At 40.7% G+C, this 26,556-nt stretch overlaps 1 protein-coding gene across 2 annotated transcripts in view; it reads left to right on the top strand.

Annotated features, from left to right (window-relative positions):
- PIK3C2A (phosphatidylinositol-4-phosphate 3-kinase catalytic subunit type 2 alpha) overlaps positions 1-26,556 on the top strand; it is an 87,986-nt gene that overhangs the window by 39,301 nt on the left and 22,129 nt on the right. For both annotated transcript variants that reach the window (XR_009545666.1, XM_007515846.3), the window contains exons 7-21: positions 436-515; positions 647-710; positions 3,036-3,176; positions 4,663-4,708; positions 4,802-5,012; positions 7,677-7,799; positions 10,941-11,108; positions 11,811-11,910; positions 13,243-13,388; positions 15,534-15,722; positions 17,037-17,130; positions 19,805-19,899; positions 20,214-20,394; positions 20,701-20,805; positions 22,535-22,627. Coding sequence is in view for 1 of the 2 variants with exons in the window: in XM_007515846.3 (XP_007515908.2) it covers positions 436-515; positions 647-710; positions 3,036-3,176; positions 4,663-4,708; positions 4,802-5,012; positions 7,677-7,799; positions 10,941-11,108; positions 11,811-11,910; positions 13,243-13,388; positions 15,534-15,722; positions 17,037-17,130; positions 19,805-19,899; positions 20,214-20,394; positions 20,701-20,805; positions 22,535-22,627 (1,836 nt within the window). In the remaining variant the exon portion in view is untranslated. The remainder of the gene's footprint in view (positions 1-435; positions 516-646; positions 711-3,035; positions 3,177-4,662; positions 4,709-4,801; positions 5,013-7,676; positions 7,800-10,940; positions 11,109-11,810; positions 11,911-13,242; positions 13,389-15,533; positions 15,723-17,036; positions 17,131-19,804; positions 19,900-20,213; positions 20,395-20,700; positions 20,806-22,534; positions 22,628-26,556) is intronic.

Below are 26,556 nucleotides of genomic sequence, written 5' to 3' on the forward strand. Positions count from 1 at the left end.
TATATAGAACAGAAGTGGTTTTTGCTTTGGAGTTATTTATATATCAAACTAGACTTATAAAAGCATCTCGGTTTTCCCACTAAGAATCTTTTTTCACAAAGCAAAGGAAAATATAGAGTGAGACACTAGGGAGGAAGAGAAAGTTAAAAGTGAGATAAGGGTTTAGTGTGCCTGCTGGAGGGAGAAGATACCTGTTTCAGAGAGGTAGGAAGCTGTACTCTTACCAAAACAGCTTATAAAACAACACCTCCTCAATAAAATAAATAAATTAAAATATTTGTTTCAGATATTTCACTTTTCTGGAGTCAGTTATAAATAACACTTAACTTTGGTATTTTATTCAGTTCTGGAAAACGTACTTTAATGTCTTATTCAACTATACTTACAGTAGCATAAAATTGATTTTTTTTCAAACATTTTCATGCATTTCTTTAGGCAGAAGATGATGAAATGCCTGTGGATTTAAACAAACACCTCCATCAAATAGAAAAACCTTTTAAAGAAGTCATGACAAGGTATGGGAGCTAACACAGCGTTAATTACCAGTTTCCAACTTCGCTCTTGGCTGTCAATGTGTTTTCTCTGGTGACAAAACCAGTCATTGTATGTAATGTTCTTTTGCGGTCTTCACCGTTTGTTGTTTCAGACGCCCTGTAGAAGAACTTTTAGATTCTTATCACAGCCAAGCGGACCTGGCTCTGAAGAGTGAGGTGAGTGTTCCCACACTTGGGGAGCTTCTCCTTGGTGCCATGCAAGGTGTCCCCACGTGGTTCCTGCCCGTGTCCTCGGGCTTGCCAAGTGCATTCTGTCAAGTGAGCTATCTCCTAGTCCCATCTCTGTTCTCTCTTAAATGCTAGCATTGGAACTGTATTCAAAATTTAGGGCTGTGGTCAGGCGGTAGCGCAGTAGGTGAGTGCACATGGTGAGAAGTACAAGGACCAGCATATAAGGATCCCGGTTCAAGCCCCTGACACCCCACCTGCAGGGGGTGGTCACTTCACAAGCAATGAAGCAGGTCTGCAGGTGTCTATCTTTCTCTCCCCCTCTGTGTCTTCCCCTCCTCTCTCCATTTCTCTCTGTCCTATCCAACAACGAACAACATCAACAGTGGCAACAATAATAATAACCACAACGAGGCTACAACAACAAGGGCAACAAAAGGGGGATAAATGGCCTCCAGGAGCGGTGGATTCATGGTGCAGGCACTGAGCCCAGCAATAACCCTGGAGGGAAAAAAAAAAAAAGATAGAGTGCAAGGGGTCTGGGCAGTGGCACAGTCAATTGAGCTCTCAGGTTTCCATGCACAAAAACCTGGGTTCAAGCCCCCGGTTCCCATCAGCAGGGAGGAAACTTCACAAGTGGTGAAGCAGGGCTGTAGGTGTCTCTTTCTCTGTCTCTGTCCTTCCTCCCCCTCTGTTTCCCTCTGTTCTAGCAAAAAGAAAGAGGGTGGGGAGAAGAAGAAAGGAAGAAAAAAAAATGTCCACTGGGAGTGGTGGATTCATCATAAAGGAACTGAGCTCTAGCAGTAACCTTTGTGGCAATTAAAAAAAAAAAAAAGATAAAAGCACAAGAAACGGAAGAGATCCCACAGTACTGCTCTGCAGCTGTCAAGACTTCCCCTTTGCATGATGCCTTATGTAGTAACCAGGGACTTGAACTTGGGTCCTCATGCATGGCAAACTGCAGTCTCTGCTGTGTGAACTCTCTCCCACTTTCCATGCCTCGTTTCTTTTAACTTTCCCAATGTTCTTTTTCTTTTAGTTGGGCGAGTAATGGTTTTTACAGTAAATATAGTTGTTGGCGCATGCGTAAAACTTCTCAAAACACTGTTAACCCTAGGCTAGATCCTCCTCCACCATCATGCAGCAGGACCTGAACCTTCTCTTCCACCCCCACCCCTCAGTCCTTTACTTTGGGGTAGTGCACCAAAGTAGTCCCAAGTTCTACTTAGTGTTTCTCTTTTCTGTTCTTGTTTTTCAACTTCTGTCCATGAGTGAGATCATCCCATATTCCTCCTCTTTGGCATATCTCACTTCACGTAATTCCTTCAAGCTCCATCTAAGATGAGGTTTAGAAGGTGATTTTATCTTTCTTAACAGCTGAGTAGTATTCCACTGTGTATATAGACCACAGCTTTCTCAGCACTCGTCTGTTCTTGAACACCTAACTTGCTTCCATCCAAACTATTCCCTAGTGAGAATTTAAGGGAGCTCCAGTTTCTTAAATTTATTTTTTAAATAAGTACAATTTTTTTTTAAATATTAAAAAAAAAATTTTTAATATTTTATTTATTTATTCCCTTTTGTTGCCCTTGTTGTTTTATTGTTGTAATTATTATTGTTGTTGTCGTTGTTGGATAGGACAGAGAGAAATGGAGAGAGGGAGGGGAAGACAGAGAGGAGGAGAGAAAGATAGACACCTGCAGACCTGCTTCACCGACTGTGAAGCGACTCCCCTGCAGGTGGGGAGCCGGAGTTCGAACCGGGATCCTTATGCTGGTCCTTGTGCTTTGCGCCACCTGCGCTTAGCCTGCTGCACTACAGCCCGACTCCCTAAATAAGTACATTTTAAAGGATTGTATTTATGAGGGGGAAAGCAGTATTCTGGCACATGTGATGCCAGGGATTGAACTCAGGATTTCATGCTTCTTGTGCTGTGCCCTAGCCACTGTTCACCTCCCTGACTGCTCTTTTTGTTTGTTTTTAATGATTAAGGACATTGTTAGTAATTTATTGCTTTGATGTTTTATTTTGAACGCAGTGCCCTAGACCGCGTGGCCATCCTGACACCACTGATGATTTATTCTAATCAGAAGTAATTGTCATTTTTATAATAAGAAAGTGAAAATTAACCACATCTGCTTTTTTTTCCTACTTCAAAGTAAACTATATGAAAAAACTCTCGTTTCATTTCTTCTTGTCACAAAAAAAGATGTTTGCTCTAGACATATCTAAAATGTGTGATTTAATGTCATCTTTGAAAATGATACTTAAAGTTGCACACACTCATGTTTACTTTCCTTTTTATTTTTAAAGAGTCAGCATCAAGCAGATCAAGTAATTAAAGCAGTAAGAAAAATCTGCAATGCCTTAGACGGTGTAGAGACGCTTGCTATTACTGAAGCAGTGAAGAAGCTAAAGAGAGCCGTGAATCTTCCCAGGAGTAAAAGTTCTGATGTGAGTCTTTCTTCGCAATTAGCATGTTACTACATGCAAGTATATTCTTAAGTGATCTTCATCAAGTCACATATGTGAAATGACCTGGGTAGAGCGTCTGAAGTTCCTGTTCATTGTCTCATTTAGTAGCTAAAGGGAAGAGAGCACACAGCAAGAGGAGAGTTCATGCTGAGTAGCAAGTGAACCTTTGAGTTACTAGCGGGAAACAAATAGAGTTGTTTTCATATATATATGACTTATTATCTTTATTTATTTATTGGATAGAGACAGCCAGAAATCGAGAGGGTAAGGGCTGACAGAAAGGGAGAAGACAGAGTGACACCTGCAGCACTGCTTCACCACTTGTGAAGCTTTCCCCCTGCAGGTGGGAACCGGGGACTTGAACCTGGGTCCTTGAGCATTGTAACATGTACCTCAACCAAGTGTGCCACCACCCGGCCCGTTTTTTTCTATTTTTTGCCAACTGGTCCTCATGCAGAGTAAGATGTGTGCCCCCCACATGAGCTGTCTTCTACCCTCTCCCCCACCTCCAACCAATTTAGTTTTTGTCTCTTTAGCAGTGCTCTTTACAATGCTGCTAGTGAGTCAGCTCACGGCAAACAGGATTCTGGGTTAGTGCACTCCTTCTCTCTCCCTTCCCACCCCTCCCTTTTTTCATTTTACCAGAGCAATTCTCAGCTCTGGTATATGGTGGTGTGGGGTATTGAACATGGGCCTTTGGAGTCTCAGGCAGGCGTGAGAGTCTCTTTACATAAGCCTTCTTTCCCTTTGGGTTTCAATAACTAAATCGATGGAGCAAGTTTTATTGTGTTTCTTTAAATTACAGTCAGTTATTCTGAAACTCACCTGCTTGTTTGGTTTTGGTTTTTACTTTCTTCCTGGATTCTCTATAGTTTAAACTGCAGACACATGGAAGGTGTCCCTGTGACACCCCCCCCCACACACACACACACACCTAGGGTGGGGATCGGGCTCGAGTCTCTGCAGTCCCACTTCTACCTGGGCCCCACGCATGGCAAGACAAGTACCCTACCCCGTGTGAGCTGTCTCTTAAGCCTGAGACACTATGTTTGAAGGGAGGGAAAGTCATATATATGACATATCAACAGAGATCTAGAAGATAGCTCTATGCATTCACTCTCGGAGAGATACATCCTTATGGCGTTCAGACATTCTCACCTGCCCTTTTAATTTCAGCTAGAGGCAGAGGTAAAGAGACAGAGGAAAGCGACCACAGTAGCACTGCCCACCACTCCTGGAGCCTTTCCTGCTGCTGTACGTGGTGCTCCCATGTTGTGCCTCGTGCTTGAACAGGGGTCCTCGTGCGTGGGAAAGTTCACTCCACTAACTGGAGTCCCAGCTGGGCTGTCTCTCCACCTCACGTTGTTTCCTCAATACAGCATCTTGCCAAATGTACTGAAATCAAAGGTGAACATTTTATGCTCCATCGCAGGCAGACTTTGGACTGATTTGTCTGTGTGTTTAGGTGACTTCACTGTCTGGAGGAGACACTAGCAAGTGCTCATCAAGAGGTATGTCTCTCAGTCCTTTGCATTTTAGTAATAGTTTGCTTTTCTAGATGATAACTGGTTTTCGAAACCAGTTATTCATTTCTTTCATTCTAGGCTCACTGAATCCCGAAAATTCTGTTCAAGTAAGCATTGGCCAATTAACGGAAGCAATTTATGATCTTCTTAGACTCCGTGCAAATTCTGGTAGGACTCCTACAGACTGTGCCCACGGTAGCAAGAACACTAAGGAAGCGTGGACCACAACAGAACAACTTCAGTTTACTGTTTTTGCTGCACATGGCATTTCTAGTAACTGGGTATCAAAGTAAGTATTGACATCTTCATTAGCCACTGCTACCTTGGATAATGGGTAGTATATTATTCACCAACACCTGTGTAGTTTTCATAAAAATTACACATGGAAGGGCCGGGTGGTGGTGCACCTGGTTAAGCACACATGTTACAATGCATAGGGACCCAGGTTAAAACCCCCGGCCCCCACCTGTGGGGGAAAAGCTTTGCAAGTGGTGAAGCAAGGCTGCAGGTGTCTCTGTCTTTCTCTCTATCTCCCCCTTCCTCTCTCCATTTCTGGCTATCTCTATCCAATAAATAAATAAAGATGATTAAAAAAATTTAATTAAAAAAATTACACATTGAAATACACATTTAGACTTATATAAGGGCAAATGTAAATTAATAAATCAGTTTAAGACTACTGTTGTTTCTGCTTTTTTTTTTTCTTTAGCGATTTATTTACAGGGCCAGGTGGTGGCACATCCGGTTGAGTGCACATGCTACAACATGTGAGGACCTAGCTTCAAGCCCCTAGTACCCGTCTCCAGGTGGAAAGCGTCACAAGTGGTGAAGCAGTGCTGCAGCTGTGTGCTCTCCCCCTTTTCCTCTCAGTTTCTCTCTGTCTCTCTCTGTCAGATCAATAAATACAGTTTATTTATTTGTTTATTTATTTTTTAGCTGCTAGACCCCAAATAATACAATTTAAAAATAAAGAATTAAACATATTTGTTACCAACACTAGAGAGAGCCAGAGCATGCGTCACTTCGGCATGTATGTTGTTGGGGGTCAAGTTCAGAGTCTCATGCTGGAGGATTCAACACTATCCATTGTCCTGCCGCCCAGGCCATCTGCCTTTTCTTTAGAACCTGCCTAATTTGATGCCCTGTAAGAGTATTAGACTTTAGAACTTTTAATTTCTTCTTCAGTAGTTTATATTTTACTGATTGCTTCTCTTTGAAGTCCACAAGAACATACTTATTCATTGACTTTCATGAGTGTTGTTGATAGAACCAACTAAGACTTTATTATTTAAAAAAAATTTTTTTATTATCTTTATTTATTGGATAGAGACAGCCAGAAATCAAGAGGGAAGTGGGGGAGGATAGAGAGGAAGAGAGACAGAGAGACACCTGCAGCACTGCTTTACTACTCGTGAAGCTTTCCCCCTGCAGGTGGGGACTGGGGACTCAAACCTGGGTCCTTGCACATTATAATGTGTGCTCAACCAGGTGCGCCACCACCTGGCCCCAAGACTTTATTTTTGAATTGACTTTTAGTTTTAGGTGTGTGCAGTATGAAAGATTTCAGGCAGTAGATTCTCCCAAGGGTGAGTCTCTTGTTCCTGGTCTTCCCCTACATTCTTTTATTTAATTAAAAAAAAAGTTTATTTATTTATGAGAAATAACTAGGAAACCACTGTGCCAACATGCAGTGCTGAGAGTTAAACTCAGAACCTCTTGCTTAAAAGTCCAGCACCTCAACAACAACAATAGCAATAACCAGTAACAACAAGGGCTACAAAAATGGGAAAAATGGCTTCCAGGAGCAGTGCATTCGTGTTGCAGGCACCAGCCCCAGCAATAACCCTGGAGGCAAAGACAAAAAAATAGTTCAGCACCTTATCCACTATACCATCTCCCAAGCTGCCTATTGAATTTTTAGTATGGGCTGGGCTGGCCTTCCTTCCTTCCTTCCTTCCTTCCTTCCTTCCTTCCTTCCTTCCTTCCTTCCTTCCTTCCATAGAGATGAGAGAAATCAAGAGGGAAGAGGAAAAGAGGCAGAGAGACACATGCAGCCCTACTTCACCATTTATGATGCTCCCTCCCTGCAGATGGGGCCTGGGGGCTTAACCTGGGTCCTTGTGCTCTGTGCTGTTTAAACATGACAGCGCAACCAGTGCACCGCCACCCGGCCCCTTGTGCTCTGTGCTGTTTAAACATGACAGCGCAACCAGTGCACCGCCACCCGGCCCCTTGTGCTCTGTGCTGTTTAAACATGACAGCGCAACCAGTGCACCGCCACCCGCCCCTTGTGCTCTGTGCTGTTTAAAAATGACAGCGCAACCAGTGCACCGCCACCCGGCCCCTTGTGCTCTGTGCTGTTTAAACATGACAGCGCAACCAGTGCACCGCCACCCGCCCCTTGTGCTCTGTGCTGTTTAAACATGACAGCGCAACCAGTGCACCACCACCCGGCCCCTTGGATTTTCCCTTTAAGTGTTTGTTGGAGGGGAGATAGCATAACGGCTATGGAAAGAAACTTGTGCCTAAAGCTCCAAAGCCCCAGATTCAATCTTCTGCACCAACATAAGCCAGAGCTGAGCAGTGCTCTGGTAAGTAATAGTAATAATAATAATAATAATAATAATAAATGTTTTGCTAATGCCATAAAGTTGGCTAACATTAACATAAGAGTTTGAGGTGAATATTTCAAAATAGCTTAATGCCATAAAATAAGATAAAGCCTAGGCTGGCAAAATAGCTCACCTGGTTAGTGTGCCTGCTTTGTCCCTGGTCCTCTCTTTATAGGTTAAATATACAAATGGTTAAATATCAGGTTTTTTTTTTAACTTAAAACTAATTGTTACCAGACTGTTCCCATTATTAGGCATTTTTAGGAAAGAAGAGCTAGTTATATGTATTTGTATCAGTAAGCTGATTTGTTTAATTATCAAATTAAACTTTATTTTTCCAGTTATGAAAAATACTACTTGATATGTTCCCTGTCTCACAATGGAAAGGATCTTTTTAAACCTATTCAGTCAAAGAAGGTTGGCACTTATAAGAACTTCTTCTATCTGATTAAGTGGGATGAACTGTAAGTAATATTTACTAATGCTTCATTTTCTACTGTTTTCCATGTATGAATCCCAACTTAACATTTTATTTATAAATTTCACCACAATCTATAATTATTATCAACTGTACCGTTTCATCAAGATATAATTTTGTAGAATAGATTGAAATTCTCCTTTTAAAACCCTGAGATCTTGGGAGTTGGGCGGTAGCGCAGTGGGCTAAGTGCAGATGGTGTATAAGTGCAAGGACTAGTGTAAGGATCCCGGTTTGAGCCCCCAGCTCCTCACCTGCAGGGGAATCGCTTCACAGGAGGTGAAGCCTGTCTGCAGGTGTCTTTCTCTCTCCCTCTCTGTCTTCCTCATCTCTCTCCATTTCTCTCTGTCTTATCCAACACAATGACATCAATAACAACAATAATAACTACAATAGTAAAACAGTAAGGGCAACAGAAGGGAATAAATAAATAAATATTTAAAAAATAAAACTCATGGGGCCCGGGTGGTGGTGCACCTGGTTAAGCACTCACATTACAAATCACAAGGACCCGGGTTTGAACCACTGGTCCCCACCTGCAGGGGGAAAGCTTCACGAGTGGTGAAGCAGGGCTGCAGGTATCTCTCTGTCTCCCTCTATCTCCCCCCCAATTTCTCTCCATCTCTAATAAATAAAAATATTTTAAAAAAATTAAAAAAATAAAAAAAGGATGAACAGAATCTTTAAAAAAATAAATAAAATAAAACTCAGATCTTTTAAATCTACTGTTAAATTGCAGAAGCATGCCAATAATTCTTTTTTATTATTTTTTAAAGAATTTATTTATTCCTGAGAAAGATACGAGAAAGAACCAGACATCACTCTGGTATGTGTGTTGCTGGGGATTGAACTCAGAACCTCATGCTTGAGAGTCCAATGCTTTATCCACTGCGCCACCTCCTGGACCATGCATGCCAATAATTCTTAGACTTCGTTTTTTTTTTTTTTTTTTTTTTTAAACCAGATCACTGCATAGCTCTGGTTTATGGTGGGTGGTACAGGGGATTGAACCTGGGACTTTGGAGCCTCAGGCATGAGGGTTTCTTTGCATAACCATTATGTTATCTACCCCCCACCCTAGAATTTGTTGATTTAAAGATAATAGATTTTCATGTAATTCTGGAAAGATATTTTATCAACTTTCAGTTTAGTATTTATTATAAATTCTAGCTCTTTTTTTTTTCTCTTTTGTTGCCCCTGTTTATTGTTGTTATTGCTGTTGTTGTTGTTGGATAGGACAGAGAGAAATTGAGAGAGGAGTTGAAGACAGAGAGGGTAGAGAAAGACAGACACCTGCAGACCTTCTTCACAGCTTGAGAAGCGACTCCCCCCTGCAGGTGGGGAGCTGGGGACTTGAAATGGGAACCTTATTCCAGTCTTGCACTTTCTGCCTTACCTCATTGCGCTACCAGCTCTTTATTAAGAGATAAAATTAGGGCCTGGGTCATGGTCCGGGAAGTGGTGCAGTGGATAAAGGGTTGGACTCTCAAGCATGGGGTCCTGAGTTCAGTCCCTGGCAGCACATGTATCAGAGTGATGTCTGGTTCTTTCTCTCTCCTCCTAGCCCTCTAATTAATAAATAAATAAGTATTTAAAAAAAAATTAGGGGCTGGGTGATGGCTCACCTGGTTGGGTGCACATATTACAGTGTCCAAGGACCCAGGTTCAAGCCCTCAGTCCCTACCTGCAGTGGTGAAGCAGTGCTGCAGGTGACTCTCTGCCTCTCTCCCTTCCCTTTCATTTTTTTAAAAAGATTTTATTTAATTATTAATGAGAAAGATAGGAGGAGAGAGAAAGAACCACACATCATTCTGGCACATGTGCTGCTGGGGATCGAACTCAGGACCTCATGCTTGAAAGTACAACCACTGCGTCACCTCCCGGACCACCCCTTTCAGTTTTGGCTGTCTATATACAATAAAAAAATAAGGGTAATTTAAAAAAATTTAAAAAGATAAAATTATCTTAAATCCATATGTCAGGTGATATTTTACACTTTTCCGTACTTTTTATTGGGTGATTAATGGTTTGTAATAAATACAGTTGTGGGTATAACGTCCATATTTCTAAAATTCTGTTTTTACAATAAAGGAATGCTTTCAGTTTTTGTTCAGCTAGGCCATTGCAAACTTTTAACATTTACTCTGTGAATATTATATAGTCTAGTGTTTATTCTAAAATTGAGTTAAAGCTTTATATACTTGTTTTATGAGACAGAGGCCAGACTAGGAGCTCTAGCATATGTGTGCGTCAGGGATCAAGCCGGCCTCGCACATGTAAGTTTTGTGCTTTGTCTTCGGAGCCACTTCCTGGCTAAAGTCTAAGCACTGCAGCCGTTGTGGCCCACCTCCCAGGCTACTTAAAAAAGTGTTTTTAAAGGCTTGATAAGATAGCTCACTTGGATAGTGCGGTTGCTTTGTCCTAGACCTGTGACCCAGGTTTAAGCTCAGCCTGGGGTGGTGAAACCCCAGTGATGACCAAAGCAAGCAGGCAAACAAACAAAAATAGTGCGTGTTTGTGGAAACTATCAAATCAAATGTAAGTGCTATTCAGGTTAAAGAGAAAGTGTCACTTTAAACATTTACCAACAGAAGAGAGAGACGGGCCTTCATTAGCCCATGTGATAAAAAGAATCATTAGTGAGCATATGTCTGTAGATGTGTGTACATCTTGAGTTAGAAAATCTCTGTAAGTGTTCTTCTATTCTTTTTCCTTAAGAAGATAAAAATGACTATTGCTCTAAGGCAGTAACACTTTTTATTTCATTTCATTTCATTTCATTTCCATTTCATTTCATCTCATTTCATTTCATTTCACACTGGAGCACTGCTGTGGTCTGGTTTGTGCTGGGGATTGAACCTGAGAGTTTGGCACCTGAAGCTTAAAGTCACTTGCATAACAGGCCGTCACTCTAGCCCTGCGACACATTTTTGAAGAAAGAAGTGTTGTGCGTTTGACATTTGAGAGAAATTTAATATCTTTACATTATAGGATAGCCAAACGTGTACTTAGGTAAAGGTTGTTCAGAATTGAAAATTATCGTATGTCACAAAAAAGGCCCTAAAATACCTCGTCAAAAGGGCTAAACTTTATTATCTAATTTTTCTTTTTCTTTTTTCAATTGTAGAATCATTTTCCCCATTCAGATATCCCAATTACCACTAGAATCACTTCTTCACCTTACTCTTTTTGGAATTTTAAATCAGAGCAGTGGAAGCTCCCCTGATTCTAATAAGCAGAGAAAGGGGCCAGAAGCTTTGGGCAAAGTTTCTTTACCACTTTTTGACTTTAAAAGGTAAGTGTTGGTAGCTGTCCAAACTAAATAAACATAGTCCAATAAGATGAATAAAGAAAGAACAGGCGTTACTGTGTTGTAATGGCTAATTATAGTGAAGGCTTTTATAGCATCAGAATTACTAGGGCAGGGGGTGCTTGGGTGATGCACATTACCATGGGGAAAGACCTGGGTTCGAGCCCCTACTCCCCACCTGCAAGAGGGAAGCTTCACGAGTGGTGATATGTTCCCTTGTGGAAATATATAATCAAAGATTATCCTTCATCTTCTCAATTTGTAAAGTTGTTTTGAGGACAAATCACTCAAGTCTCCACACATTATAGAGGCTTGTTCCTTCTGTTACGTTCTTAAAGATGACCCTATTTTTAGATAGAAGATGCTTACTATTTTTTTTTTTTTACTGGGGAATTAATGTTTTGCATTCAACAGTAAGTACAATAGTTTGTACATGCATAACATTCCCCAGTTTCCCATATAACAATACAACCCCCACTAGGTCCTCTGAATCCTTCTTGGACCTGTAATCTACCCACCCACCCACCGCAGAGTCTTTTACTTTGGTGCGATAGGCCAATTCCAGTTCAGGTTCTACTTGTGTTTGATGCTTACTATTTTAATTTCAAATTCATTATATAGTGTTATGTGTTTTGAATTAACTTTTAAAATAAAGATCACAGTATTTTTCTTTTTATATTTGATAAGGTTTTTAACATGTGGAACTAGACTTCTGTATCTTTGGATAAATCCTGTTCCTGGAACACTCCCCAAAAAAGGACATGTGATGGAGAGAATAGTGTTACAGGTAATGGTACTTCTTGACATGTGGGTAGGTTGGAATTTAATTTCTCTTGAGAAATAACTTGTAAACCTTGATTGGGGTTGTTAAAGAGCTTAATTGACCTTATTTCTTCAATGTTAGTATGTAATTTACTGTCAGTAAGCCAATTTCTACTTATGAGAAACAATAAAAAATGTACTTGTACACAACCAACCTGTTTACTGTTAAAAATTACAAATGGGGGGGGGGCGTGGTGGCGTACTGGGTTAAGCGCAAATAGTATGAAGTGCAGGGACTCACGCAAGGGTACGAGTTCGAGCCCCCAGCTCCCCACCTGCAGGGGAGTCACTTCATAAGCCATGAAGCAGGTCTGCAGGTGTCTATCTTTCTCTCCCCCTCTCTGTCTTCCCCTCCTCTCTCACTTTCTCTCTGTTCTATCCAACAACAGCAATAAATGGAAGAGATGGCCTCTAGGAGCAGTGTATTCGTAGTGCAGGCACCAAGCTCAGTGATAACCCTGGAGGCAAAAAAAAAACAAAAAAACCAACAAACCAACAGTAGTAGTGCTTTTGGCAAATAGGCAAGAAACACTGATGGAATATTGACTCTTAAGTCACCCTAGCCAGTGAGATATTTTATCCCAGGGTGCCCGCTTTGCTGTGCCCGTGTCAAGCCCTCTATACACAGTGGAGGAATCTTTGGTGCTGTAGTCTCTTTCCTCTGCTTCCCCTCTCTCCAAAAATGCAGACCTGGAGTAGTGAAACTCCAGTGATGACATCATTATCACCCTCTTTAGAACAAAAGAAGTGTATGGCTTGGAAGGTGGGGCAATAGTTGGATCTGTGAATTAATATGTGTGAGTTCCTGAGTTTGATCCTTGGCATCACGTATGCCAGAGTGATGGTCTTGTCTTCCTTTCTCTTCCTTCCTCCTTCCACCTTCCCTCTCTCTTCTCTTTTGTAAAAATATTTTTAAAAGAAGTTAATGTGGGTTTTGGGCAGTAGTGCAGCGGGTTAAGCGCACATGGCGCAAAGCGCAAGGACCAGCCTGAGGATCGTGGTTTGAGCCTCTGGGCTCAAACCACCTGCAGGGGAGTCGCTTCACAGGCAGTGAAGCAGGTCTGCAGGTGTCTGTCTTTCTCTCCCCCTGTCTTCCCCTCCTCTCTCCATTTCTCTCTGTCCTATCCAACAACGACGACATCAACAACAACAACAACAATAATAAGTACAACTATAAGAAACAACAAGGGAAACAAAAGGGAATAAATAAATATTTTTGAAAAATAAAAAAAGAGGTTAATGTAATATGGACACTATTCAACTGTAAGTTTGATCAATTTCTGTTAAAATTTTTAAGGTTGATTTTCCTTCTCCTTCATTTGACATCATTTATACCACTCCACAAGTTGACAGAAGCGTCATACAGCAACATAGCTTAGAAACCCTGGAGGACGATATAGAAGGGAAGCTTCTTGACATCCTTCACAAACCCTCATCACTCGGGTATGCTCCTTTGATTCGGTTTTGCCACTTAGAATGGAAATCCCGAGATAGAGCGAGAGGTAGGAGAGAGAGAGAGAGAGAGAGAGAGAGGAAATAAAGTTTATAAATTTGTACAGTGCAAACATTTTACATGGTTAAAGATAAATAATAGATTGGAAACGTTTTATAATAGATAGCAATAGATTGATTTCCTTAGTACATAAAGAGGCTTTCATAGTAATAGACAGTTAGACAAAGAATATGAGTAGGTTGTGCTCTGAAGAAGAAAGCTAGTGCCTTCGGGGCTGGGAGATAGCATAATGGTTACACAAAAAGGCTTCTCATGCCTGAGACTCCAAGGTCCCGAGCTCCATCACTAGCATTGCCATAAGCCAGAGGTGAGTAGTGCTCTGGTAAAAAAAAAAGAAAGAAATACAGTACCTTTTAAACATTTGAAATAGTCAACCTTTTAGTAGACAAGGGAATATAAACTAATAAAAGATGTCATTTCACATATCGCGGATTGGTAGAAATTTAAGTGTCACGTGAAAAAGTGTTGCTGAGAACAAAGAAAATAGGAATCACACTGTTGGTAGCAATCTAAGCCTTTGAGTAGTTTGATGAAACATGTAAAAGGCTACACTCTGTCATCTTGTGACCTCCTAATTCTGCCACTAGTTATGATTTTTATATTTATTTTGTCAGAGCACTTCTTAGTTCTGGGGTACCTGAGACATGAAATCTCTTGTGATCCGCTGGTGCCATCTTCCTATCCCTAGCCATCTTACTTTTTTATAGTTTTCTTTTAAGAATTTATTTATTTATTCATGAGAAAGATAGGAGGAGAGAGAAAGAACCAGACATCACTCTGGTACATGTGCTGCTGGGGATTGAACTTTGGACCTCATGCTTGAGAATCCAGTGCTTTTAGCCACTGCACCACCTCCCAGACCACCTCAGCCATCTATTTTAGAGGAAAACTCTTTTATATTTGTTTCTGGAGACAAGAATATTCATTGTAGAATTTACTTGGATTATTATAAAACTGACAGGAAGTGTCCAGTAGTAGGGGTTCATATAACAAAAGTACTGTGTAACTGTTAATACTGAAGTCGCAGCTATGCTAGAGAAACAGACTAGTGAAGAGAGCCAGGAGCAGATTTATAGTGTGTGGCGTTCACACAAAGGAAAAATGGAATTTGCATTGACCTGTGTGCTTCCACGGGAATAAAGTAGGCAGCTGCAAGAAAAGACAGATTTCACTGTGTCCCTTTTTACAATAGTTGAAAATTTTTAGTATTCCACATAAAATGAATACATTATAGTATATCATTATATGTACATAATAAATGCAAACAAAATACATGAGTTTAAATATATATATATATATATATATATATATATATATATATATATATGTCTTGCATATATAAAGTCTATACAAGAGGAATGCATGTATTACATATACACACAGTAGATGGGTGAGTAGTACCATAATTTCCTTATTCTACTCAACTGTTATCTTCATTCTCTTCATCCCTCTTCCTTTTCCTTCCATTTCCTTCTCTTTCTCTATTTCCTCTCTCCTCTTTCTCCTCTCTTTTCCTCCTTCCCTCCCTCCCTCCCTTTCTCCCTCCCTCCCTTTCTCCCTCCCTCCCTTTCTCCCTTCCTCCCTCCCTCCCTCCCTCCCTCCCTCCCTCCCTTCCTTCCTTCCTTCCTTCCTTCCTTCCTTCCTTCCTTTCTCTCTTCCTTCCTTTCTTCCTTCCTTTCTCTCTTCCTTGTTCTTTCCCCTTTTTCTTTTTGTCCTTTCTGGGCTTTCTCTGTGCTCCAAGCCAACTTTGTCAGAGTGGTGGGGTATAAAAAGCACACAGCACGTAAGCTTCCTTCAGTGTCCTGGGAACTGTCTTGAGACCTGGGCCACACACGTGACAGAGCAGCAGTGATCTTAATGTTCATGACTGAGACTCTCATCAAGTCACAGTGTTTCCTTACTGCTTCCAAATTGGGGTACATTAGTGGTGTTTGCTTTACACTGCATTCTTCTATTCCAAATGAAGTATTGTTTTATCAAGAATGGCTACTCAAAATGAAAAAATTTTTTATTTGTATACTTATTTTTGAAAATAACTCTATGTCATTGAGAAGTAATTAAATTTTATTACGCAGACTTTCTAAAGAAGATAAAGCCTTTTTATGGGAGAAACGTTATTATTGCCTGAAACACCCAAATTGTCTTCCTAAAGTGCTGGCAAGTGCCCCAAGCTGGAAATGGCTTAATCTCGCCAAGACCTACTCACTGCTTCAGCAGTGGCCTGCATTGCACCCACTGACAGCACTGGAACTTCTCGATTCAAAGTAAGGCAACTGTGAATAAACTGATTTCTCTGTTTTATCATTGTCCGTTTTTCCAGTAAAGTATTATATTGCAGGACTACTTCCTTTGTTTTAATTTGAAAGCAACTCAATACAGTCTAAATGTATAAACGTATCTCTTGCCTTGAGATCATTAAAAAGACATGTCATTCCATTAAAATTAACCTAAAGAGATAGTTAGGTTGTCATTTGTTTTTTCTTTCTTTTTTTTTTTTTTTTTATTGCTGGGTCTTGGTACCTGCATGATGATTTTACTGCTACCAGCAGCCCCTTTTTCCCTTTTGTCTTTTCACTTGATAGTACATGAAGAAACTGGGAAAGGTGAGGGAGACAGAGTGGGAGAGAGAGACACTTGTAGCCCTGCGTCACTGCTCATAAAGCTACTCCCCCTCAGGTGGGGGCTGGGGACATGAACCAGGGTCCTTGTGCATGGTGATGTGTGTGCTCAACTGGGTGTTCCACTGCCCAGCTCTAGGTTGTAGTTATGATGCTGCTGCTGCTGATAATGATGATGATGATGATACCTATAGGGTTATCATTGGGACTTGGTGCCTGAACTATGAATCCACTGCTCCTAGAGACTATCTTTAGTATTTTGTTGCCTTTGTTGTGACTGTTGTTGTTGGGTAGAACAGAGAGAAATTGAGAGAGATGGGGAGGACAGAGAGGAGGAGAGAAAGACACCTGCAGACCTGTTTCATGGCTTGCAAAGTGACCCCCCTGCAGGATTCTTAGGCCAGTCCTTGCGAGTCACACCATGTGCACTTAGCCTGTTGTGCCACTGCCCCATTTTAACTTTAATTAATTAGTTTTATGGTGATATATAGAACAGAACTAATTTTCATAAGGTTATAGTTTATGAATAGTTCCAATATTGAATTTGTATAGCAGAATAGGATTTTTTTACCTTAAATTTTTGCTGGAGGCTGGGCAGTGGTGCACCTGGTTAAGCGCACATAGTATGAGGGTGCAAGGACCCCATTTCCAGCCCCCTGCTCCCCACCTGCAGTGGGGCTTACTTTACGAATGGTGAAGCAGGTGTCTCTATCTCTGTCCTGTCCGTTAAAAAAAAAAAAAGGAAGAAAGAAAGAGAAGGAAAAAATTAAAATTGGCACCCAGGAGCAGTGGATTTATAGTATAACTCTGGAGGCAAAAAAAAAAAAAAAAAAAAAAAAAGCTCGAGAGAGTATTTTGAATGTGCTCTGTCAAGAGTAGATTGAGATTGTGTTCTGAGGAAACAGACCTTATTAGGAGGAGAAATCACTGTAGAATCTTCACCTGGTGGCCTTCTTTTAGATTTGCTGACCAGGAAGTGAGATCTCTGGCCGTGTCGTGGATTGAAGCAATTAGTGACGATGAGCTAACAGATCTTCTTCCACAGTTTGTGCAGGTGAGTTTTCTTAAACTAGGTCACCGATCCTTCTTGTGCCTTCAGGTTTGTTTTGTTTTTAATTTTATCTATTTAGACTGAAGCAGAGAATACAGGCAGAGACAGTGAGAAAAGCTTCCAAAGGACCAAAGCTTTCCGTGCAGTGGGAGCCAGGGCTGACCGGGACAGGGCATAGCAGCACACTATTCAAGTGAGAGAGAGACAGCCTCCCTCTTCCTTCAGTTTCTATGATTAAGGAACTTGCTAAGGGATCCTTGTTTAGTTTTGAATAAAAACATATTTATAGTATGGTAACAGAAACATTTTGATTGAGTGTGAATCTTACCCCACTGCTGTTTTCAGATGTCTCACTGGAATATTTCGTATCTGTGTATCTGGACCTTCTTTTGCTATAGTGTTGAGGATTAAACCCTCAACCTGTTGAGGATCTTGTATGTGCATGCTTTTGCTTAGTGACCACCCCAACCCAACTTTTTAAAAAAAAATTATTTATTTATTTAAAAAAGGAGACATTAATAAAACTGTAGGATAGGAGGGGCACAACTCCACACAATTCCCACCACCAGATCCCGACATCCCATCTCCCCCCCTTTTTTAAGAGAGAGAGAAGGGAATGTGAGGGAGACACCAGAGCTATGCTCCACAATCCCTGGAGGTTTGTGTGTCAGGCATGTGCTTTACCTGATGAACCGCCTCCCTGCCTGACCCTTCTCTTTCTCTCTCCCTTTCTTTCTTTCTTTCTGTTTTTTTTGGTGATTTTCCTTTTTTTATTATCTTTATTTATTTACTGAATAGAGGCAGTCAGAAATTTAGAGGGAGTCAGGTGGTAGCGCAGAGGGTTAAGCACAGATGGTGTGAAACGCAAGGATTGGCATAAGGGTCCCAGTTAGAGCCCCCAGCTCCCCACCTGTGGGGGAGTCGCTTCACAGGCGGTGAAGCAGGTCTGCAGGTGTCTGTCTTTCTCTCCCCATCTCTGTCTTCCCCTCCTCTCTCCATTTCTCTCTGTCCTATCCAACAATGACGACATCAATAACAACAACAATAAGAACTACAACAACAATGAAAAACAAGGGCAAAAAAAGGGAAAATAAATAAAATATTTAAAAAAAGAAGAAATTTAGAGGGAAGGGAGTGGCAGAGAGGGAGAGAGAGAGAGACACCTGCAGTCCTGCTTCCCCATTCGTGAAGCTTTCGCACTGCAGGTGGGGACCGGGGCCTCAAACTGGCGTCCTTGCACACTGTAAGGTGCACTCAACCAGGTGCGCCACCGCCCGGCCCCACTTTCTCTCTCTCTCTTTCTCTCTCTCCCTCCCTCCCTGTTTCTTTCTTCCTTCCTCCTTCCTTCCGTCCTTCCGTCCTTCCATCCCCCCCTTTCTTCCCATTGCTCACCTCCAGTTTGTGGTGATGCTAGGGATTGAATCTGAGGTCCTGCCCTCAGGCTTGCAGGTCTTTCTGCATAACCAGGATGCTGTCTTTGCCTTTCTCTTTAGACATAGCAGTGAATGGAAGCTCTTTCAGTGCTTGATTGCAGTAGTTTTGCCTATTGGTTTACCCCATGCTATTTTATTTATTATATATATGTTAAAGGTATAAAATCAAAGGTATCTGTAAGAAATTGGATTTCTGAATGTAGATTTAGCACATTAATTCTGAATTTACTTGGTTCTTGCTTCTGAAAGAAGTGACCAGATTTATAATGTAGATAGAAAATTATTTAAATTTGCTGAAGCTGTGGCTAGTCACCACACCTGAACTTCATTCCTGGCTGAGCTTGAGTTACGGATGTTTGTTTATTTATTTTACCAGAGTACTTCTCAACTTTTTCTTTCTCTCTTTTTTTAAAGATTTTATTTATTTATTCATGAGAAATGATAGGCGAGAGAGAAAGAACCAGATATCATTTTGATACATGTGCTGCTGGGGATTGAACTCAGGACTTCATGCTTAGAGTCCAGTGTCTTATCCACTGTGCCATCTCTCGAACCGCACCTTCTTAGCTTTTTCTTATGGGGGTGCAGGGGATTGTATTTGGAACCTTGAAGCCTCAGGCATGAGAGTCTCTTTGCATAACCGTGATGCTGTTGCCCCCGCCCAAGTTCCGACGGTTACAAAGCAGTACATACCACCTGTGAACCTGACAGTTGCTGTTTTCTGTTTCCTCCCACTTACTAGGGCTCCAGGATTTTTTCCGAGTTTCTGCTTCACTGATAAGAAGTCAATGCAACAGTTTTCAAAAGTCCATGCTTGGTTCAAGTTATATAGAGAGCATTTGCAAATACAGAAGTTTACTTTGCTTTAAATTAGTAGACTCTGTGTTGAAATTGATACATTACCATATGTCTCAGATATTATTGGCAAAGGGTATAAATATATAGGAGAGCAATATATATATTAAGATGTATATTTTATTAGTGATTTAATGTTGATTTACAGAATTGTAAGATAATATGGATATAGTTCTATATAGTCCCCACCACCAGAATCTGTGTCCCATCTCCTCCATTGGAAACTGCATTAGTTCTCCCAAGGTCACCTGTATGTTACCATTTTATTTTTAGCATCATCTTTGATCAACAAGAGTAATGCTTGCTTCATCTGCTTTCTTTTTTTGATATTATCTAACAATGCAGTGTGGGCTTAACTACGAGTAATTCTTATTTTCCTTTACATGTAGGCTTTGAAATATGAAATTTACTTGGACAGTTCTTTAGTGCACTTTCTTCTGTCCAGGGCATTGGGAAACATACGTATAGCACACAATTTATATTGGTAAGACTTAAATTTTCTTAAGTTCTTTATTTCAATTTCTAGTTTATTCAGAGATGACATACTCAAAGTCTAAATGGTATGCTCACATTACTTACTGTGGATTCTAGAAGTTATGTTGAAAGAATTTTTATAAATAAGCTAACTTAAAAAATCAGTTATAAACTTTTAAAAATCCATCTATTAGAAACTTGAACAAGTTTCTACTTGCTTAAAATAAGTTCCTCAGTGTAAAAAATTAGACTTACTAAATTGCTTTTTGAAAGCCACATCTTGAATTTTCAGCAGTAGCTAATGGATATATGTTGCTGTATTAGGCTCCTCAAAGATGCCTTGTATGATGCACACTTTGGTACCCGGTATGAACACATCTTGGGTGCTCTCCTCTCAGTCGGAGGAAAAGGGCTCCGAGGAGAACTTTTGAGGCAGACAAAACTTGTACAGCTGTTAGGAGCAGCAGCAGAAAAAGTAAGACAGGCCAGCGGATCAACCAGACAGGTATGTATCCCTAAGAACGATTTTGATTTTAAAGAATCTTTACCATTTTGACAAGTTTGTTGTTGTTGTTGTTATTCCTTTTAATTTATTGGGTAGAAATAGGGGAAGGAGAGAGGAAGAGAGAGGGAGATAAACATCTATAGCATAGCTTTTGTTTTCATAATAGAAATCAACTCTGTATCTCCATTTTTTTTTTTTATTATTTAATAGTTTACTGTTGGATATATTGGGTCCTCATAGAAAATTTATTGTTTTAAAACTAGATTTCAATTTTCATTATGTACTTAAAGTATCCATCTCATCTAGGTTGTTCTCCAAAGGAGTATGGAACCAGTACAGTCTTTTCTCCTAAGAAGCAAATGCCATCTCCCTCTCAATCCAAGTCTTGTGGCAAAAGACTTGAATATTAAGGTGACACATAGAATACTTGTAGTTTCATGTTACATTTCAAACTAATGTGCAGAAATCCTGCAAATGGGCCAACGATACACTTAAGCCAGATAGAAATAAAACCTGTGTCAGTGGGTTGTATTCATGGGTGTTTTTGTGTAGTAAGAGCCATGCCTGTCTCCGCTTATTTGTAGTTAATCACTAGATCTGAGAGAAGAAACTGTAAAATTATTCATCATCTCAAAATGTATGAGTTTTTTTTTTTTTTCTTTCCTCCAGGGTTATTGCTGGGCTCGGTGCCTGCATCATGAATCCACCGCTTCTGGAGGCCATTTTTTTCCCCTTTTGTTGCCCTTGTTGTTGTAGCCTCACTGTGGCTATCATTATTGCCATTGTTGATGTCGTTTGTTGTTGGATAGGACAGAGGGAAATGGAGGAGGGGAAGACAGAGAGGGGGAGAGAAAGATAGACACCTGCAGACCTGCTTTACTGCCTGTGAAGGGACCCCCCTGTAGGTGGGGAACCGGGGGCTCAAACCGGGATCCTTACGCCGGTCCTTGAGCTTTGCGCCACATGCGCTTAACCCACTGTGCCACCGCCCGACCCCCGAGTTTTTTTTTTTTATACATAACAGTACTTACATGAGGGAAAGAGACACACATATTTCACAGTTCCGGTGGTAAAACTACTCACAGGTAGCCACTTCTGCTCATTCTCTTGTGATAGACACTTGCCACTTTTTTGACACTTTATTTATTTTTCTTAGATCCAGGCCTCAGCAATTTTGCAGCTCTGTGGCTGCATTGTCATTCAGAGAATCCGCAAGAGACACCACAGTACCAGAGTTGCTCTGGTGGTGCCATAGCATCTCCCATGTGGGCAGCCCTTTCTGGCCCTTTTTAGAACCATCAAAAAATAGTTGATAGTCATTAACCTTTGGTTATTAAGACCTGGGGAGATAGCATAATGGTTATGCTAAATGACTCATACCTGAGGCACCAGAGGTCCCAGGATCAATCCTCAGCACCATCATAAGCTACATCTTGAGCAGTGCTGTGTAAAAAAAATGAAGTTTAAAGGAGAAATAATAAAAATTGTGTGTCCTGTTGAGGAATTATGACACCATTTAGAGTTTAAACTTTTTAAAATTATTTTTTAATTTTTAAATTTAATTATCTTTATTTACTTAATGGATAGAAACAGCCAGAAATTGAGAGGGATAGAGACAGAGAGACACCTGCCACCCTGCTTCACCACTTGTGAAGCTTTCCCCCTGCAGGTGGGGATCAGGGGCTCGAACATGGGTCCTTGTGCATTATAACATGTGTGCTCAACCAGGTGTACCACCACCTGGCTCTAGAGTTTAAACTTTTAATAGTTTTTGTCTCGTATTTTTGCTTCTCTCTCTAGAGAGTACTCATTGATATTTTATTTGTATATATTACATATATTTCAAAGTTTTGCTAGTAATTTGATAATGGCTTCCTAGGTTGTAAGCTTACACGGTTATAGTTCTGTTCGGAGCCCAGCACCACATATCTGCTATATTTAAGTTTCATATAAAGTATTTCTTATATATATTATGTGCCAGGTAATCTGAAAAGCAGTTTACATGTGCTACTTTATTTGCTATAGTTAAAAAGAAGAAGAAAGTGAACTAATGCAAAGAGAAATATCTGTGATACGAAAATCTTAGATCCACTTTTATTTCACTGTTATCTTTCTAATGCTTATGGTGTTGTGTTTGTAGTCTTGTTCCTTCTTTAGTTCTAATGCTGTTCCCCTCAAAGTCACAATGGTGAATGCTGATCCGATGGGGGAAGAAATTAATGTCATGTTTAAGGTGAGCAAAATAAGGTTACTTTGGTTTTAAGTGATGGTTAAAATTTTTCCCTTAAATTCCATAATTGCTTTTCTAATTTGTCTATTTAATTTTAATCAAATAGAATAATTATTTGGGGTGTCTGGGAGGTGTTTCAGTGGATAAAGCACTGGATCTCAGCCATGAGGTCCTGAGTTTAATCCCCAGCAGCACATGTCCCAAAGTGATGGCTGGTTTTTTCTCTCTCTGCTTATCTTTCTCATAAATAAATAAATTCTTTAAAAAAAGAATAATTATTTGGAAAATTATCAAATTTGGGAATAGCTACTACTTGGCTGGAATTATTTATTACATATGGCCATGTTTGTTAAGCACACCATAATCCTGGCTAGTGCCTTTCACTCTGACTGTGAAGTGCATCGTCCCCTAGAACTGTGTAGTCTAAAACTGTAGTCATGTGTGATGACACTGTTTTTTTAGTCATGTAACTTAGCTGCAGGAAGCATTAGAAGTGGAATACTACAGAATCATCTGTTGACAGTTCACTGTGTTATGATTATAATTTGTGTGTGTGCGCGCACGCGCGCCAAATCACTGCTGAGCTCTGGTTTCTAGTGGTGCTAGAGACTGAACCTGGACTTTGGAACCTCAGTCATGAAAGTTTTCTTGTATGACCATTATGCTGTCTACCCATCCTTATTATAATAATGATGTTTTGGAGGAAGATTAGAGTTTTAATTCACTGGGTTTGGTTAGTGGTGGAGGTTCATAAAGATGGCTTCTCTTGAATCATTTTTTACATGTTGGGTTGTCAGAAAAGTCATGATTCGTTTTTTCTCTTTGTGCCAAAATGGGCCATAACTTTTCTGACAACCCAATATATTAAGTTTCCCAAATGCTAAATCCTGACTTTCTCTAAAACAGTACAAGTTCTTTGCTCATAGAAATTTTGTATATTGTTTGTTTTTAGCATATTATTACCACTTATTGGTGATTAATGGTCTAGAGTACAGTTGATGATCCATGGGTAGAGTTGCTCATCTCCCCAGTATGAGTATGTGCAAAATATACCCCAGTTAGGCCCTTCCTACCATCATACACGAGGATCTCAGTGCCTCTTCTGCTCTGGAGCTGTTGTATATGAAGCTTAATGCTTATGCAACAACACAAACAGATCTCAGTGTAGCATGCTGATTAAAGAAGCCAGACAAAAAGCTTGCCTGTTCTATCATTCCTATTTCTAAAACGTTTTTGGGAATGTGAGAAAATCTATAGTGTCTAAAAACAAATGAGTGACACCCGAAGATTGGAGAAGACTGTAGCAAAGGAGGGTGGTGGTGGTGGTGGTGGTGGTGGTGGTGGTGGTGTGTGTGTGTGTGTGTAAACCAGGAATAGTAAAGGGTTTAGTGCTTACTTTAGGGAGTGAAAGATGTGTTCACTCTCTTGATCCTGCTGGTTGGTTCACGAATTTAAGCTTTTTTATTTTGAGATAGATGTAAATACTCTGTTGTAAAAAATTAAGCAGGGGTTCTCTGTAGCATTTGCTCAGTTTCCTTCAGTAGTAACATCCTATAAAACTGTTGTGTAGTATAAGAATATTGGGAGGCCAAGCAGTGGTGCATCCAGTTAAGTGCACGTATCACCAAGTACAAGAACCCAGCTTTAAGCTCCCACTCCCCGCCTGCGGGGGGGGAAGGCTTCACAAGCAGTGAAGCAGATCTGGTGTCTTTCTCTTTCCCTCTCTTTCTCCCTCCCCTCTCAATTTCTCTTTGTCCTTTCAAATAAAATCGAAAGAAAAAAAATGGTTGCTGGGAGCTGTGGATTCCCAGTGTCAGCAATGAGGCCCAGCAACAGCCCTGGTGGGGGCAATAAAAGAAAAAAGAAAAAAAGAAAAAGAATATTGGCATTTATACAGCCCCAAGAACTAGAATATTTTGACTGTTACAAACTTTTCACATGCTGCAAAAAATCACCATTTTTAAAAGTGTACAATTCTAGAAACCAAGACATGAAGGTCTTGAGTAACTTTTCCTAGAACATCACAGGAGAATAAAACCAGTTCTATTGGGGGGTCGGGTAGTAGCACAGCGGGGTTAAGCGCACATGGTGTGAAGTGTAATGATCCTGGTTCGAGCCCCTGGCTCCCCACCTGCAGGAGGAATGCCGGGGGCCAGCCCTGGCAGGTCTCAGGGGTCCCTGAAAGAGGAGGGGCATCGGAGCGGAATGAGGAAGAATGAGAGACGAGTGAGTTGATGCTGAGTCAAACTCCAGCAGACATCTCTGTCAGACTCAAGCAGAACTTTATTTTTATAGTCTCACAAGGCTTAGATCATTAAAACAAAAGTCACCAAGGCTTTGGTCACTAATACATAAATCACCAAGGCTTTGTTTATTAATACAAAAATCACCAAGGGTTTGATTATTAAAACAAAAATCACCAAGTAAGAACAGCACAGGTAGGGAACACCTGCTTTGTGGAACATTCACATTCCGGGGCGCTTTTCTCCCTAGAGATCACATCACAGTTTCTATGTCTTTTATTATTCCTGTACCTGTGTGCTAGGCAAATGTCCTATTGATTAAGATTAATATTCTACCCATATGTTTATGCCATCCTCTTGTCCCTATGCATCAGAAGCCCTGGCTCATAGAAAATTCAAGTTTGGGAGTCGGGCTGTAGCGCAACGGGTTAAGCGCAGGTGGCGCAAAGCACAAGGACCGGCATAAGGATCCCGGTTCGAACCCCGGCTCCCCACCTGCAGGGGAGTCGCTTCACAGGCGGTGAAGCTGGTCTGCAGGTGTCTATCTTTCTCTCCTCCTCTCTGTCTTCCCCTCCTCTCTCCATTTCTCTCTGTCCTATCCAACAACGACAACAATAATAACTACAACAATAAAACAACAAGGGCAACAAAAGGGAATAAATAAAAAAAATAAATATTTAAAAAGAAAATTCAAGTTTGTTATGTTTCTAGGGGCCTTAAACAAATTGAACAACCCATTTTTCATAAAATCTGTTCCATTGTTTGATCAAGGAGTTTTGTTCTGTTCTTTACTGAGAAGGCACCAAGGTGGTGCTGACCTGGCCACCCTCTCCATAAAGTTAAGCTCTCTAGCTGGAATCCATCTTCTGTGTGTGCTCACTAGGCTCTCGTGTACTATTCCTGCATAAGGAAGTGGGAGCATAGTGGTGGGTGGTAGATTAAAAGGCCCATTATATCTAGGCAGGTATCATAACTTTCCATTTATTAATTATGCTATATAAGGTGGCCCCTCTACTGTGGGAAGCACCAATCTTTTTCTATATTTTAGTGGGAATACTAAAGGAAGTGGCATAGATAAAGGGGGAAACAATTCTTGCTCTAGGAGTTTCCTAAAAAATTCTGCCTCACTGATACTGCTTGTTCCATTATAATCAGTCTTACAGAGTGTAGTGCAGAATTTTTGTCATTATTTTTGTTATTGATTAGGCTCTGGGCCTGGCCAGAGGTAAAGATTATTAAGACCACACAGAGCTTAATCCCAAGCCTTATACATGGCAAAAGGCAAGATAGTTTCAGTTTGGCCTGAAGAGTCCAGCCGTGTTGAACTTCCTGCAAAGCTGGTACCATGTCAAGCAGCTCATATGATGGCGCCTGTGCCAGGGGGGTTGCCTCACAAGGGGTGAAGCAGGTCTGCAGGTGTCTGTCTTTCTTTCTCCCTCTCTGTCTCCCTTCCTCTTTCAATTTCTCTCTGTCCTATCCAACAACAACAGCAGCAATGGCAACAATAATGACAACAACAATAAGGAGCAACAAAATGGGGAAAAAATGGCCTCAGGAGCAGTGGATTTGTGGTGCAGGCACTGAGCCCTAGCGATAACCCTGGAGACAAAAAACAAAACAAAAAAAACAAAAACAGTTCTATTCATCTCAGTCTTTGTACTTGCCCTCTGTACAGTATGCAGTTTATAA

The sequence above is a fragment of the Erinaceus europaeus genome, chromosome 17 (genome assembly GCF_950295315.1).
Source record: "Erinaceus europaeus chromosome 17, mEriEur2.1, whole genome shotgun sequence".
Taxonomy (NCBI): Eukaryota; Metazoa; Chordata; class Mammalia; order Eulipotyphla; family Erinaceidae; genus Erinaceus; species Erinaceus europaeus.